At 47.1% G+C, this 17,416-nt stretch overlaps 1 protein-coding gene across 1 annotated transcript; it reads right to left on the reverse strand.

Annotated features, from left to right (window-relative positions):
- Positions 1-10,066: 10,066 nt before the first annotated feature.
- Positions 10,067-11,861, reverse strand: LOC131018730 (uncharacterized). Its single transcript, XM_057947438.1, has 2 exons — positions 10,308-11,861; positions 10,067-10,081 (listed from the first exon to the last, which is right to left on the reverse strand). Exons 1-2 carry the CDS (start codon positions 11,859-11,861, stop codon positions 10,067-10,069), a joined length of 1,569 nt encoding a protein of 522 aa, XP_057803421.1.
- Positions 11,862-17,416: the final 5,555 nt, after the last annotated feature.

A 17,416-nucleotide genomic window follows, 5' to 3' on the forward strand; every position in this document is an offset into this window, starting at 1 on the left:
TGTTATTAATTGTTCCCTTAGGAACCTAGATCTGTTTCATCACTGGTCGAGTTGCTGCCCTTTTGCGGTTGACAGATCGGCTGGCTGTGATAGACGATACTTCAGTTGGCATATGAGCTTTCTTTGGTTGAGGCATTTTCTTCTTTGGATCCTTCTTCTTGTAGAAGTTAGGTTTTGTGTAGACTGGAAATCTCCTTTGATCAGATGTAAAACTCCTTTGAGATACCGGAGTTCGTCTTGACTGATGGTGTCTAGACTGATGATTAGGAGCAAACGGTTGTAGTTGTCTGTACTGAGACTGATGGGGTCCAATCATATGATGTCGAGGCTGAGACAGTCCATGACTGGACTCATTGTTTGCTTGTCTCCATGGTTGTTGCTGTTTTATGAACTGAACTGGTTTCAGTTTGTGATTGCTCCTGAACTTTCCCTTCGACTGGTGCGGATAAGGTTGCTTTCTTGCATCTCTATGTTGTTGTTGTTTCTACTTGGAGGATCCTTCTCCATACTTCGACTGAAATCGGCTCTCTAGTTTCCTCAGGAGGGCGAATTGATTGGGTGCCTCATTTGATCGTCTGTAGTTTTGAGGATGATGAACATTCTTATTCACCATCAATCTTCTTTTCTGATCTTCTTATTTGTCCTGATCCTTGGGTTCTTCTGGAGTGTCATCGTCGGATGATTCAATGATCTCCTGGATCATAATTGTTTTTCCTTTATCAGCAGTTGTGATTTTTTCTCCAATATTCTCTACTAAGGCTTTTGATGGATAGTTGTTCATCAATGGAGATTCCTTCATGCATTGCTTGACTGTTTGCTCTAATTTGTAGTTGAGCCTTTTGATTTCATGTGTGGCTCTCTCGCATTCCACTGCTGATTTCTGAAGCTCTGTCTTCAGTTGGGTGTTTTCCCTGATCAGTTCATCGAGACAACTCTCATCCAGATAGTATACTCTGATTGTCTCTTTCTTTGGCTGATCTTCACTAAACTCCATTTCCAGTTTCTGATTCTGAAGCAGGAGTTTCTCGAACAATGTTCTCAACTTTTGATGATCAGTCATGAGCTGATTGAACTCATCAACTCCATTGATTGATGTGTCTCTAGATTCTGAGCATTCTCATGTAATCATGAAGGAGTTATCAGTATTGAGAGTTCTGGATTGAGAATTTACCTCAGGCCCATTAAGTCCGTTGTCGTAGCTGTTTCCAGAGTTGTCAGCCACGCTTTTGGTGTCCTTGGCCATGAGTGATTGACTCTCATCATCTGAGCTTGTAAAGTTGCTGAAGGATGGCGCTGATGTTGATCCATAAGTCTTTAATGTCTCCAGCCAACATTCATCTTCTTCTTGACCACTTTCGAGCCCTTTTGTCTTGAAGCGTTTTGCATTCTTCTGGTGAAAGATCAGGGCAGTCTGTCCTAAAGTGCCCATTCTTCAAGCATTGAAAACATTCAACATCTCTAATATTAGAAGTGGTTGGTCTCTTCTCTTCACTCCTTTTAGTGGAGTTTTTGGATTTGTGCTCTCTCTAATTTCCTTTGTAGTTCTCTTTGCGCAACTTGTTCTTTTATTGCGGAATTTGGACTCCATTATGTTGAATCTTTCAGTCAATAATGCATACTGACTGAGGAAGTCTTTCGACTTCAGTTCAGTTAAATCCTTCGATTATTTCTTGCTCTTCTTTGTTGAAGCCTTCAGTGCAACACCCTTTGATGAAATAGGGATGTCTTCATCTGATCCACCTGGCTTGTTCTTGTTGATGTCGAACTCATTGGCTTTGAGATGAGAGAATAATTTTTTAGTTGGTAGATTGTTGAATACAGGTTTGTGCTATGAGTAACTGCATACATCTGCCAATCTCCAGATGGAAGAGCACAAATGACTTTGAGATTGATATCTCGCTGATTGTACTTGTCCTTTGACATAGACTGAAACTTGTTGAGTAGTTGATTGAATCTGTACTCCATATCTTCGACTGATTCATTCTTCAGCATTTTGAATGAGTCAAATTTTTGACAGGCGATTGACAGTTTGTTCTCCAGAATTTCTTCTGATCCGACACACATTTTCTCGAGTGTTTCCCACATCTCCTTTGCAGTATCACATTTCATCAACTTGGCAATGTGTTTGTCTGGTACGGTGCCAGAGATGATGTTTTTGGCGTGGTTGTCCAGCTCATCCAGCTTCCTTTCTTCTGTGGTGTAGTTTGACTTGGGCTTGATCCTAACTTCATCATAAGGATCCTTTGTGGTGTCCTAGGGGACAACTTTCTCTATTGTCCAAATGATGATCGGACCATCGGTGATGACTTCCACATTCTGCAGTGGTGGGCAATGAGGTAGCTCCTGACTCAGAACTTCCATATGTTGTAATTTTTCACCGAGAAAATTGGAACGAATGATGTGCTGCCAGGGTTAGTAGTCATGATAGAACAAAAAAACAACAGATAAAAAGCACAGAACACGTTGAGAAGAGAAAACTTTAAAAGTTTAAAAAACCCTCTTAAAATGATCTAGTTCAATAGAACCGGATCAAAGCAGCTTGTTCTTGCGAACAACCTGCTCTGATACCAATTGTTGGGGTCCTAGAGGGTCTCTAAACAGGTGTATGGGGGGGGGGGGAATACACCTGATGGGTAAATCTTTTCGGAAAACTGATTTAAAGAAATAAGTGTGAACAACAGTTTTCAAAAGAAAAGGCTGATGACGGATACTGATGAAACAATCAGTGGATGACGAGTTATCCGAGTTAGTCGAATAACTTTAGTCCAGATAAGGCTTCAGTCAAATTTGAAAGAATACAAAGTAGTGTTAAAAGCCTTGAGAAGATGATAGCCCGGGTTCATCTGGAAGACCAGGCCCTTGCTCGCAAAGCTTCGGGCAAGGCATTGGCCGAGTCATTGGGTCGTATGTACATGATGGTATAATTTATTTATTTTTTCTGTCTTCATCTCCCTTTTTTTTCTTTTTTTTTTGTCCCCTAACCTTGTTTCTATCATTTCCAGGAGGAGGCCCAAAGGGCGGAAGCCCTACGCCGAGTCGAAATCTTCGACGAGGTGGAGAGAGGTTTGCACGAGGCCAGGTCTGCTTTGGCTCTCAAGAAACAAGAAGCTTCCCAGGAGGCTTCTCGCCTCAGTGCTGTCGATGAGGAGTTAACCCGTACTAAGGCCCGTTTGTCAGAACTGGAGGTGGAAAAGAATTCTCTAGAGTCAGCTTACCAAGAGGCCAAGTGAGAAAATCATGAGTTGGGGTATCGGTTTAAGGACCATTACTCCAAAGAATATGACGAATCTAAGAAGGGGTGGAGGAAAACCCGCATTCAAGCTCACCGTGAAGGGTATATCTTCGGGGCCCACGATCAAGGCTAAAGTTCTTCCTATCGCCCCATGGCCATCAATTCCTCAAAATCCTCTTCGAGGGGACGCTGGAGGCCTTCCAGAAAACTCCCGATTTCATGCGAAAATTCGCTTCTACCTTGGCTTACATGATTACAGAAATTGACAGAAGAAGAGCTAAAATGACCGGAGCCACTCCAGCGCAGGTAGTGTAGCTGGATTTACGGGCCCTTATACGATCCTTAGACAACAATACCATGTGTGCCAAGTTGAGCGTCGATCCTGATGCTCCTGGCAGCTCTGACTGGTGGTACCCGGTCCTGAACCGCGCTCTCGAGCAATTTACAGTGGGCCTTTGCTCGGAGGATGTCCCGGAGAAACCTGTTCTTACTAGCCCCTTTCTTGGAGTTCTCCAAGAATTCGTGCAAGACTTGTCCGGAGACAGTGCTGCGCCTAGGTCCTTTGCCGAGTTCAGATTTTACCCTCCTCAACCGCTTGCGTCTGATCATGCTAACCTCCCATCCTCCCGAGAAGATGTCCTCGAGAGACTGGCCAAACTCTATAGGGATTAGGCTAATTTCACTCGTTCCTTGGTGGGGGATCTGTCTAGGGATCTAGATCTTTTCCCGGATGTCGATGCTTCCAAGACTCTACCCATATTCATTGAATGCTTTTCCTCAGCCGTCCCCATCTATGGCATTCCTGCCTCTGATGCTACTGCTTTCACTCCTGCTCCCGCTCATGTTCCTTAGAAAATATTTGTGAATACTCTGGTTCTGAACACTCGTAGTGGGCTCCTTTTGACTTGTATGTCTGTGAATTTGATAATTGTTATTCTCCTCCTTTTAGTTTTCCTCGCGCTCATAATTTTCATATGTTGATTATGCTCTTCAAACTCGCAACTTATGAATTATTTGTCATTTTGATTCCCCTGTTATTATTTTATTTTATAAATTCATCATCCGTGCTGGGTCAGTTCTGTATGCCCGTGCTTAGACAATTTTCCTAACTACTTGTTTCGAGCTAACCTTGAGATCCGGCCTAGGCAGCTGCTCGCACTAAGCCAGCTCTGGGAGCTCGGACTTAGGCAACATCTAAAAACTTCCCTCTTAATATGCCCGCGCTAAGGCAACTCTGGGAGCTCACACTTAGGCGACTTCTAAAACTTAATGCTCACACTAAGCCAGCATTGGGATCAAGCTTAGGCAGCTGCTCGCGCTAAGCCAGCTCTGGGAGCTCGGACTTAGGCAACATCTAAAAATTTCTCTCTTAATGCCCGCGCTAAGGTATCTCTGGGAGATCACGCTTAGGCGACTTCTAAAACTTAATGCTCGCGCTAAGCTAACATTGGGATCCGGCTTAGGAATTGCACTGAAATTCACAATCCAGAATCGCCAATGAGCTACCATCAATCATGTGATGCACTTAAGAACAGGCACGAAAACAAGAGAAGGGGACCATTCGCCCCAAAACAAGCAAAACAGGGCAACAGAACCAAGCATGCAATGAAATGATAAAGCATCGTAAACCGCATGCGGCACAACCAACAACACAACCAAGACCGGACCATACGACCCCCCCAATGAATAAATAACGCCCCTCCCCCACACAGAAAAACTTGCACTGTCCTCAGGGCATGAAAACTATAAAGTTAGAGGACGTCCCTGAATAGGAGTGCAGTCAACACGGCGACAGCAGTAGAGAGAGCGGCGACCTAGAGCTGTAAACCAAACAACGAGAAAACCCACAAGATAGAAAAGCATAAAACAAGAACGAAAGGAAAGACAAAAAAAATATGTACAAAGGTGGGTAAGAGGTCGCTCAGTAGGGGCCCCGAGGGGGGCCCGGGGGGTGCCGGAACTGGTCCTGGTTCTGTAAAGAGAAGGCGGCCCACTGTCGCTCAAGGTCGGCGAGGTAGTAGTTCGTGTCAGTGAGGCCCTGGTTGGCATCGGTGAGGCCCTGATTGTATTGGGCAAACCGAGCATCAAAAGACGACACCTGTTCACGCAAACGCGTGACCTCTCCGCCAATGGTATTCACCCTGCCGTAGACGTCGCCCAACTGTGCATGCATGGGCGTCACGTAGCCACCAAGATGGTCCAGATGACCATAAATGTCGTCGATCCGAGCATAGATGCCGCCCACCGAGTCCTCCACTGAATCAAAACGGGAGGAAACCTCCTGGCGGAACTGGCCAAAGGACTCGTCAAAATGGGCCTGAAACTGCTGAAAGGCATCGGAGGGGCCCGCCTCAGGATCATAAACGAAAGCAGGTGGTGGCGCAGGTTCGTCGTACTCCTCCTCATCATTGTCCTCATCATTGTCATCTATGACCTGGCGCGCCGAAGATGACGTGCCCTCGCCCCGTTGGAGTTGCTGCAAAATGGAACGGACATTGTGGCGTTTGGACTGGGGAATGATGGTGAAGTCTTTGGCCACAAAAGTCTTGAGCTCAGAGTGATCAATTTCCCTTGTCTCAGCGGCGCTTAGGTGTGCGGGAACCTGGGTCGGCGGGAAGAGGCCGAAATGGAGAGCCAGGGCGGTGGAGATGGGGCTCAGAGAAGGCTTGAAACCCCCATACCGGGCCATGCTGTGAAGCTGGTTCCAGATGATGGTCGTGGCGTCAATCTTCTTCTTCCGCTTTGCACACCATAGCAGGTACAATTCAGTCTCATTGACTTTGTTGGCTTGCTCCTTGCCCAAAATGCAAAAAGACAGGAATTTGTGGAGCACGCCGATGTCGGCGTCAATGAGTTGGTTGCTCGGGGCACCTTGGCCGGTCCAAGTGGGCAATCCAGTCAGTTCTTGCCAAGCCTTAGCCGGCACCCACGTATCCGGGAATCCCTTCAATCGCTTCGGGTGAAACCCAAAGGCGTCACTCATAATCCGGTAGGTGACGACGCATGGCGTATTGAGCATGCGGCAATGGAGCTGTGACTTGTCTGCGGTCATGTTGAGTGTGCAAAGGAACTCCAAGTGCAAAGGAAGCAAACCCGGCGGCGTGGTTTGGGAAAACTTGTAGAGTCCCAAACTCTTCAAATGTGCCATGACGTCTTGGTCGAGTTGCGCCCTTCGGAGCAGGGGCCAATCAAGACATCGAGGCTGAGTCACCTTCTTCCCTTTTAGGGCCTTCCATCGGGTGCCTTCCCAGTCCTCAAAGATAGCAAAAGGAGCATTGTATACATGCCGGATGTCCTTCGGTGGCGAGGGAGGGCGGGGAATCGGCGAGGCTGGTTGCCGGCTAGAAGAGGCCGGCTGGCGGCTGGAAGAGGCCGGCTGGCGGCTAGGAGAGGCCTGAGGGCTAGGCGGGGCCTCATCTTCGCTTTCGTCGACGACGAGGGGGCGACGGCGCTTGTATGTGGTGAGAGGTGCCATGGGAAGAGCCGGAAGTAGACGGCGGCGGCTGCGCTGACGGCGGGGGCGGTGCAGACGGCGGCGGCCGTGGAGACAGCGGTGGCTGTGGGATACGGCGGCGGCCGTGTAGGCGGCGGCGGCCGTGGGCGGCGGGAGGAGAAGGGCTGGGAGCTCTGCGGCTGCGGCTGCTGGATGATGCAGCGTCGGCACCTGCGGTTGTGGCGGAGAGGGAGGGCGGCGCTGCAGCGGCGGTTGGGAAGGAGGCCGGAAGTGGTGGAGTTTGGTGGCGGTGGTGGGAAGGTAGGGTGGTGGCGTGGTGTTTATGGAGGTTAGGTGTGAAGGTGGATAAAATGAGGTTGGAGGTGGTGGAGCGGCGAGTATTAAGAAAGGGGGAGAGAGATAGGGAGGGAGGCGGGAAGGTGGGGGGGGCAGCTAGGGTTGGGTTCTTTTAAAGGGTGGGGACGGGCCGGGCTGGGCTTAGCGGGCTGGGCTGGCTGGGCATGGGGTGAGCGGGCTGGCTGGGCATGGGGGGGGGGGACGGCGGCCGCTGTGGCACGGCGCCGCCGTGACCCCCCTTCGGGATTTTTGTGGATATGTCCGGTTTTTTAAGTGGCAGCGCCCGCCGTGACGCGGCGGCGCCGTGGACGGCGGCCGCCGTGGTACGGCGCCGCCGTCCCCCCCCTTCGGCATGTTGGGAATTTTTGAAGGCTTTGGCAGGTTTTTAAGAGGCGGCGCCCGCCGTGATGCGGCGGCGCCGTGGACGGCGGCCGCCGTGAGACGGCGCCGCCGGCCCTCCCCTTCGGCCTTTTGCTTATTTTTGCTATCCGGCAGCCAAAAACACATCCTTGAAGCTCGGTGACAGTCCGGGAATCCTATTTCCTGCAGCACCACAATAAAACACCAAGAAAACGCCACAACAACCAACGACGAAAGGATAAAGCACCGCAAGAGCGCACTAACACAAAACAAAAAAGAAAAGGTAAGAGAAGAAACGTGGGTTGCCTTCCACGAAGCGCTCTAGTTAAGGTCGAGAGCTCGACTGTAATAAGCTTGTCAAAACAAAGGGTCGTGGAGTTCCTGAGACTCCACCACGGCGGCAACCATTTCATGCTCCAAGTAGGGCTTCACTCTATGCCCATTGACGGTAAACGTCTCGTCGTTGTTCTCCTTGCTTAAGACTACAGCGCCATGAGGGAGAATCTCCTTAAGAAGGAAAGGGCCACTCCAACGAGACTTGAGCTTGCCCGGGAAAAGTTTCAACCTTGAGTTGAACAAAAGAACCTTCATTCCGGGTTTGAGATTCTTGGGTACAACGCGGCTATCATGCAACCTCTTGACTTTATCTTTGTAGATCCTTGCATTCTCGTATGCCTCGTTGCGTAATTCATCGAGCTCTTCCATTTGCAAGGCTCTGTGCTTCCCCGCAGTAGTAATGTCGCAATTGGTGGCCTTGATTGCCCAATAAGCTCGGTGCTCAACCTCCACAGGCAGGTGGCACGCTTTACCGTAGACAAGGCGGTAGGGGCTCATTCCCAGGACTTCCTTAAAGGCGGTGCGGTACGCCCACAAGGCATCATTGAGCTTAAGAGACCAATCCTTCCGGGAAGGTTGGACCGTCTTTTCCAGTATGCCCTTGATTTGCCGATTACTAGTTTCGGCTTGGCCCGAGGTCTGAGGATGATAAGGTGTGGCCACTTTGTGAGTAATGCCGTTTTTCCTCATAAGCTTCTCAAAAAGCTTGTTGCAGAAGTGTTTGCCTCCATCACTGATTATGGCCTTGGGAAATCCAAACCTACATAATATGTTTTCCTGCACAAACTTCAAGACGACATTAGCATCACATGTCCTTGTGGGGATGGCCTCAACCCACTTGGACACATAATCAACGGCAAGCAAGATATATTCATAACCGTAAGACATGGGGAAAGGGCCCATGAAATCTATGCCCCACACATCAAAAATCTCCACAACAAGAATGCTCGTGAGGGGCATTTCATTCCTGCGCCCAATTGTCCCCACTCTTTGACACCGGTCACAAGCAAGATAAAAAGAATGAGCATCTTTGAACAGAGTTGGCCAAAACAAACCGGATTGGAGGACCTTATGAGCCGTCTTTTGTCCACCAAAATGCCCACCACAATGGGCTTCATGGCAAAGCCTCAACACTTGTTGTTGCTCCACATCCGGAATGCATCTCCGAATCACCTCGTCCTTTCCCAACTTGAAAAGGTAGGGATCTTCCCAATAGTATTGCCTGCAAGTAGCCAAAAACCTTTTCCTCTCTTGGGATGTTAGATCGGGTCTTAATTCCCCACACGCAAGGTAATTGACAATATCAGCAAACCAAGGCACAGAGGCAATTTCATAAGTATGCTCAAAAGGGAAAGACTCATGTATGACATCTCGACTCGATTCAACCACATTATGCTCAAGTCTAGACAAGTGATCGGCAACAGAGTTTTCACTCCCCTTCCTATCCTTAATCTCAAGATCAAACTCTTGCAATAATAAGATCCAACGGATAAGGCGTGGTTTAGCTTGAGACTTAGTCAACAAATATCTTAGAGCCACATGATCACTATGGACAATTACTTTAGAGCCTATGATATAAGCACGAAACTTGTCTAAAGCAAAAACCACAGCAAGCAACTCTTTCTCAGTGGTAGTGTAATTCACTTGTGCACTATTCAAAGTCAAGCTAGCATAGTAAATCACACGCAACATTTTGTCAACATGTTGACCAAGAACGGCCCCCACAGCAGAGTTTGAAGCATCGCACATAATCTCAAAAGGCAAAGACCAATTAGGTGCAACAACAACAGGTGCAGTGCTTAACTTGAGCTTCAGCAATTCAAAAGCATGCATACAAGTTTCATTAAAATCAAAATCCACATCTTGGGCAAGCAGACGACATAAAGGTTGGGTAATCTTAGAGAAATCCTTAATGAAACGCCGGTAAAACCCGGCATGACCTAGGAAACTCCTAATGCCTTTCACATCGATTGGTGGTGGTAATTTTTCAATCACCTCCACCTTAGCCCTATCAACCTCTATGCCATCTTTTGACACGACGTGGCCAAGAACGATGCCACTAGTCACCATGAAGTGACTCTTTTCCCAGCTAAGAGTTAACCCACTCTCTATACACCTTTTTAACACCAAGTTAATTTTGCCCAAGCAATCGCTAAACGAATTACCAAACACGAAAAAATCATCCATAAAAATTTCAACAAAATCACCTATCATTTCCGCGAAGATCGACATCATGCACCGTTGGAAGGTCCCCGGTGCATTGCACAGCCCAAATGGCATCCTCTTCCACGCAAAGGTACCAAAAGGGGTGGTGAATGCCGTCTTGTCCTGGTCCTCCGGCGCGATTGCTATTTGATAATAACCTGACAAACCATCAAGGAAACAGTAAAAATCATGGCCAGCTAGACGATCCAACATTTGATCAATGAAAGGTAGCGGAAAATGATCCTTTTTTGTGACGGCATTTAGCTTCCTGTAATCGATACACATACGCCAACCCGTGACCGGACGGGTCGGCACCAATTCCTTGTTGTCATTTAGGATCACCGTGATTCCTCCCTTTTTGGGCACCACATGCACCGGGCTTACCCACTCACTATCGGCGATAGGGTAAATGATCCCTTCCGCTAATAGTTTGAGTACCTCCTTGCGTACTACCTCCATGAGGATGGGGTTGAGCCTTCGTTGACCATCCCTCTTAGGTGTTGCTCCATCCTCGAGGTGAATCCGATGCATGCATGTGGCGGGGCTAATGCCACTGATATCAGCAAGGCCCCAACCAAATGCCAACTTGTTGCTCCTTAGCACTTCCATCAACGCCATCTCTTGCTCATGCGTGAGCTCGGCGGATATTATCACGGGCTTCTCCTCTCCTTCTTCCAGGTACACGTATTTGAGATGGTTTGGGAGATCCTTCAGTTCCAACTTGGGCTTTTTGCATGTCGTGGCATCTTCAAGCACCACAGGCTCATCAATGGGGAGTTTGTCTCTTCGTTCTCTCTCTCTTTCCTCGGCTTCCCGAGCAAACTCCTCCATGTCCGCCGATCCTGCAAAGACCTCCACTATCTCTTGTTCCTGCACATAAACCATCTCGGCGAGGCCATCAATAGCATCTATATAAGAGCATTCATTGGTGAAAGAAGACGATGGCAACGCGCGACTATGATGCACAGAAAAAGACACGGACTCTCCTAACACGGTCATTTTTATTGTTCCATTTTTCACATCAATCAAGGTGTTAGTGGTGGCCATGAATGGTCTTCCTAGCAGTAAAGTGTGTTCCTTGCCATTCTCATGGACTTCTCCTATCTCAAGCACAACAAAATCGACAGGCACAATCAAACCACCCACTTTAACTAGGATATCCTCAATAACCCCGCGAGGATACCTAACTGATCTATCTGCCAATTGTAAGCACATTCTAGTGGGTTTTAAATCGCCTAACTCTAATTGCTTAAAAATAGAGTACGGCATCAAATTAATCCCTGCCCCCAAATCAAGCATACCCGAGGCCTCCTTACCGTTCCCCAAAGCGATATTGATAACAAAACTACCTGGATCTCGTTGCTTGGGTGGCAAGGGCTGCTGCATGATGGAATTGGCAACCTCGGACACAAGGATCTTCTCGTTGTCAACAAACTTCCTCTTCTTGGACGCCAGCTCCTTGAAGAACTTCACGTAAGCCGGGACATTTCTGATCACGTCCAGAAGTGGCAGGTTCACGTTCACCTTTGCCAACATGTTGTAGAAATCGGTGAACTGTTGGTCCAGCTTTTCATTCTTCAACCGGCTTGGGTAAGGAACCGGTGGCTTGTATGGCTTGGCGGCCTTGTGGAGCTTCACTTCGGGCTCTTTCTCTTTCTCCTTCTCCTCCTCTCTTGGCTGCCGCGGCTCCTTTACTTGCTCTTCCATGCGGGCTTCTTTGGGGGGTTCTTCTACAGGGGCTTCCACTTTGTTGTTCACCACCTTCCCATTGCGTAAAACAGTAACTGCTTGGGCTTGGTGGGGCTGCAATCCTTGTCCATGTAGCTTCCCTGGTTGTTGCTGCTGCTGCATCTGATTCAATGTCCCGGAGAGCTGCCCAACGGTTGTCTCGAGACGCTTGATTGTAGCCGACTGGGACTCCATGCTCTGCTTTGTCATCTCCATAAATGATTGCATGGTGTCCTCGAGAGACGGTTTCTGTGGTTGGGCTTGCTTCTGAAACTGCTGGGGTGCATTCTGGTATTGCTGCTGCTGCTGGAAGTTCCCTTGCTGCATAGGGAACTGTTGATACTGCTGATACTGTGGGGGCTGCTGCTGCTGCTGATAAGCTTGCGGGTAGTTCTGCTGCTGAGGAAAGGGGAACTGCTGCTGAGGTGGGTAAAACTGCTGCTGATTCTGATACCCAAATTGCTGAGGAGGGCGGCGGAATTGATTGCCTTGATTTGGTCCCGACCCTTGGCCAGGCGCTTGGTTCCTCCATCCAGAATTCTGCTGAGTTCTCCACCCCGAGTTGGGATTCTGTTGCCCTTGATTAAACATGGGCCTCTGTTCAAATTGAGGTCTCCCCTGGTATCCCTGGGCAGCATAGACCTCTGCTTCCCCTTCAGGTGTGAACTCCCCCATTCGGTGGCACTCGTTAGTTCTATGGCTAAAATCGCCACAAATGCCACACCCTTCTGCTGGCGGTGCCTGAGCTGGCGGTGCTTGTGCTGGCGGTGCTTGAACAGGTTGAGGCTCCACCTGATTCATTCTTAGATGCTGAACTTGCCTCATCAGGTCCGCTACTTGCTTCTGCAGCTCATTGTTTGGGGCTACCGCATTGGCTTCGATCCTCCTTCCTCTGATTGATTTTTGTTGAGAACTCGCGGCAAGAGTGTTGAAGATCTCCTTGAGCTGATCATCTGTCTTTCGGGCAATGTTGCCCCCAGCGGTACTATCCACCATAAACTGTGTCGTCTGAATCAATCCGTCATAGAAGAACTGCATCAACATGACGGGAGCCAACTGGTGCTGCGGGCACTGGCGGAGAAGCTCTTGGAATCTTTCCCAAGCCTCGTGGAGGGGCTCGTCAGCTCCTTGCATGAAGTTCATTATCTGTGTCCTAATCTCTTGCGTCTTGTGATTAGGGTAGTATTTGAGCATGAACTTCTCACTCGCCTCCGCCCATGTGGTGATGGAGTTTGGCGGCAAGGACAGTAACCATGTTCTAGCCCGGTCCTTGAGTGCATAAGGTAAGCACTTGAGTCTCAACTGATCCTCGGTGAGCTCCAGTAGTGGGAAGGTCTGCACTTGAGTGCAGAAGTCACGGATGAACTGTAAGGCGTCCTCACTCGGCATCCCATAAAAGAGCGGCAACAGGTTCGAATCGTTGGGCTTCAGATTGTAATTCCGGACTGCCGTGGGAAGCACTATCGCTGACGTGCTAGTGGCCCCAATAACTGGCCTGGAAAAATCTCCCATGTACTGGACGTTCTGCTCCGCCATGGTTTCTTGGTCAGGGTTGGGCCGAGCTTCTTCTTCTTCGTCAGAGTGCACAAGAGGTGTATCCTCAACGGCTTCCAGAATGGGGTTGGCAGCGATTCTCTCTTCACGGTCTCCCTCTCGAGACTGAGATTCCACAAAGTTCCTCGAACTGGACTCGGACTCCTCCTCCAGGTTTAAACGGACCTCACGAGGTCGGTGAATGTTGTCAAAGTAAGGCACTAGCTTTCTCTTCAAGCTACGGCGACCTTGCATACACAACACTAGCAAACCAAATCAAACGCACCGGAGGGAGAAAATAACCAAGTCAAAAGAAAGAAACAAAAATAAACACGGAAAACAATGCAACACAATCAAATGCCTAAAGCCTTCCCCGGCAACGGCGCCAAAATTTGACTCATCCTAAAACACCTAATGGATGGACTCGAATTTATACGAGGTCGTCCTAGGGTGGTAAGGTGACTCAAGTCGTCTCTCAAGGAAGACTTAACAGGGCTTCGATTATGCTACTCACAAATACAGAATTAAAACCTAAACACTCTAATCGGATAATTGGGGCTGGCACTGACTAACGCTCTAACACCGGTACGTAATTGAAATGAAGCAATAAAAATTAACTAATGCAGGAACATATACGAACACGATAAAAACTAAGAACACGGCATTTAAACATTAACGGGATCAACTAGGGTTTCAATCTTGAACTCTGAACCAAACAATCATAAACTCATAAGCATCAACAATTAATTAACACCTAGGCAAGAAACTAAATCGAGGATCAAATTCTAACTTGCGCAAACTTCAAGACAATTAAAAAGATTATTAAACATCCACCAATAAGATAAAACTGAAAGCAACAATATTAATCCAACGATTCTAGCAATTTATTCGAGATCAAACGTCATCAATCACAAAACATCACATTCACCATCATCACAATCATCAAAGCATAAACCAAGGAATTTTAATAAACCAAAGGATTCAAATTAACTAAATAGAATAAATGAGTTCTTACAAGCGTAGCAATTCAATGGAAAACAATCCGACGAAAGAGTAATGGAAATCACAAGCGATCCGATGAATCCGAAAGCGAGGTAAAAGTTTAGCAACTCTAAAAACAGTGGAAAAATAGTGGAAAATCGCCCTGGAGGCTGTGCTGATCGGAAGTCCCGAATAAAACCCTAAAAATGGGTTTTTATATCAAAAAACGTAACTGCCGGATTCGCACAGGGGTGGCGGCCGCCGTGAGACGGCGGCGCCGTGGACGGCGGCCGCCGTGAGGCCCCTTCGCAGAACATCTCCAAAACAGGCACGGCCCGCGCCGTGGCACGGCGGCGGCCGTGAGGTCAACTTCGAGATTTTTGCTCCAGTCGAGCTGAAATTACTTGAAACTTCTCGAATCCTGCACACGACGACAGTATACCCAAAAAGATCATCAAGCATGTGAAAAATAAGGCAAAGAGGCAAAGAGGTAAAGAAAACATGCTCGAAAACACGGTAGAACACTAGCAGATACCGCCCAAAAATGAGGTAAACATATGTCTGTGAATTTGATAATTGTTATTCTCCTCCTTTTAGTTTTCCTCGCGCTCATAATTTTCATATGTTGATTATGCTCTTCAAACTCGCAACTTATGAATTATTTGTCATTTTGATTCCCCTGTTATTATTTTATTTTATAAATTCATCATCCGTGCTGGGTCAGTTCTGTATGCCCGTGCTTAGACAATTTTCCTAACTACTTGTTTCGAGCTAACCTTGAGATCCGGCCTAGGCAGCTGCTCGCACTAAGCCAGCTCTGGGAGCTCGGACTTAGGCAACATCTAAAAACTTCCCTCTTAATATGCCCGCGCTAAGGCAACTCTGGGAGCTCACACTTAGGCGACTTCTAAAACTTAATGCTCACACTAAGCCAGCATTGGGATCAAGCTTAGGCAGCTGCTCGCGCTAAGCCAGCTCTGGGAGCTCGGACTTAGGCAACATCTAAAAATTTCTCTCTTAATGCCCGCGCTAAGGTATCTCTGGGAGATCACGCTTAGGCGACTTCTAAAACTTAATGCTCGCGCTAAGCTAACATTGGGATCCGGCTTAGGCAGTTGCTCGCACTAAGCCAGCTCTGGGAGCTCGAACTTAGGCAACATCTAGAAATTTTTCTCTTAATGCTCGCGCCAAGGCAGCTCTGGGAGCTCGCACTTAGGCGACTTCTAAAACTTAATACTCTCGCTAAGCCAGCATTATGATCCAGCTTAGGCAGCTGCTCACACTAAGCCAGCTCTAGGAGCTCAGACTTAGGCAACATCTATAAATTTCCCTCTTAATGTCCGCGCTAAGGCAGCTCTGGGAGCTCGCGCTTAGGCGACTTCTAAAACTTAATGCTCAGGCTAAGCCAGCATTAGGATCCGGCTTAGGCAGCTGCTCGCGCTAAGCCAGCTCTGGGAGCTCGGACTTAGGCAACATCTAAAAACTTCAGCAATTTTTTATCCCTAAAAAATATTATATGAATAGTAATGTACAAGGTGTCTATACTGGTACGTCGTAACGTATTGATAGGATCACAGTGAGATGTATTATTCTATCTGACATATGTGAAGGATCAAGATCTTGGTGACTTAATAAGATCTTAATACTAATAAGGTTTCAAATATATATGTTGATTCGTGTATCACTTTGATTTACTATGGGTGAGAGTTATATATTAACTTGAGTACTCTGTATCTTCGGTGATAGCGGTTAATATATGATATTTGGTTATCTGTATTAGTACATGTATCCGGTATAGGATAATGACATCCCCTTAAGGGGCTCAAAAGGTTTATTGCGTTAAACCCTGCAGGTTGATTAAGTTTAGACGCAATAATAAGGGTTGAGTGGTACTACTTAAGGATTACAAAGAGATTAATTAATATCAGCTGTCAGATCTTTAATTAATTAATGAATGTCGGATATGTTAAATACGGAGGTCTAATAAGTCTAAATACAAGCCCGACTCATCATCGTTAATAAAGGGGTAAGTCAATATTGATTCTCTAGTGGAATGAATTAATATTTATGAATTAATTGTGATCTGGGCTGATCATAAGAATTAATTCATTAGAGGCCAATCTTTATTCCTTGTATCTGATCTCTGGACTGGCCCAAAGTCTCCTGAGCCCAGTAGGAGTCGCCTACTACAGTTATTAAGGCCCTAGGTCTGTGTTTTGTCTTTAAATATATATATGTGCTCTCAAAATAAGACACACAAAAATTAGGATTTTAGAGAGCAGAGCAATAAGGAGGCGCTAACTATAGGGGTTGAATTCTTTGGGAGTTCTCATAGTTCGTTGTCCATCCAACGTTGTAAACTAAGCGGGATACAGTTCAGAAGATTTGAGCTGAAGTCAGATTTTCGCAGGAAACCAAGTTCTGGCAGTCTCCGAAAAATAGCCATAACTTTCTCTACAGAACTCCGATTGAGGTGAAACAGGTGGCCACGGAAAGTTCTTTCAAAGACGAAGAAGTCGTATTTCTGCCAAAAATACTATTGGAGGTCGTTTGAGGGGTGTAATGGAGCGTTGAAGGTAGCTAACCTGTTCAGTGACGAATTGGGTCAGAACTGGAGTCTTTTGATTCAATCGTCAACAGCCTCTGCGTTCAATTCACAAGTAAGTGATTCTAACTCCAAGGTGCAGCACTTAAATTAATAGGAGCATGCTAGGTTTAATCGATGTATGGTGAATTAAGATAATCCAAGAGACGATCCTCAGACAAATCGAGTATTAATTCAGTTTAATATTCCTACACAACGTAGCCCTTTGGTATCCAGCCAATAATGACTTCAAGCTAACAGGATACACTGATTCAGATTTAGCTGGATATGCTGTCGACAGAAAATCCACTTCCGGAACTTGCCAGTTTCTTGGAAGTAAGCTGATTTCATGGTTCTCAAAGAAGCAGACATCAGTCGCCACATCCACAACGGAAGCTGAGTACATGGCTACTGGGAGTTGCTGCTCACAAATCCTTTGGATTGTTCAACAACTGAAGGACTACGGGATCGAAAAAAATGAAGTTCTCATCTTCTGTGATAACTCAAGCACCATTGCAATCTCTCAAAATCCTGTTCATCACTCCAGAATGAAACACATCGCCATTAGACATCACTTCATCTGCGACCATGTTCAAAAGAAGGATGTTTCAGTTGAAAAGATCCACACCAGCATTCAACAAGCAGATCTTCTTACAAAGGCACTTTT

Source organism: Salvia miltiorrhiza, chromosome 3 (genome assembly GCF_028751815.1).
Source record: "Salvia miltiorrhiza cultivar Shanhuang (shh) chromosome 3, IMPLAD_Smil_shh, whole genome shotgun sequence".
Lineage (NCBI taxonomy): Eukaryota > Viridiplantae > Streptophyta > Magnoliopsida > Lamiales > Lamiaceae > Salvia > Salvia miltiorrhiza.

What these genes read in the sequence shown, in the direction of transcription:
- LOC131018730 (XM_057947438.1), bottom strand. Translation starts at nt 11,861, where the DNA reads ATGACAAAGCAGAGCATGGAGTCCCAGTCGGCTACAATCAAGCGTCTC.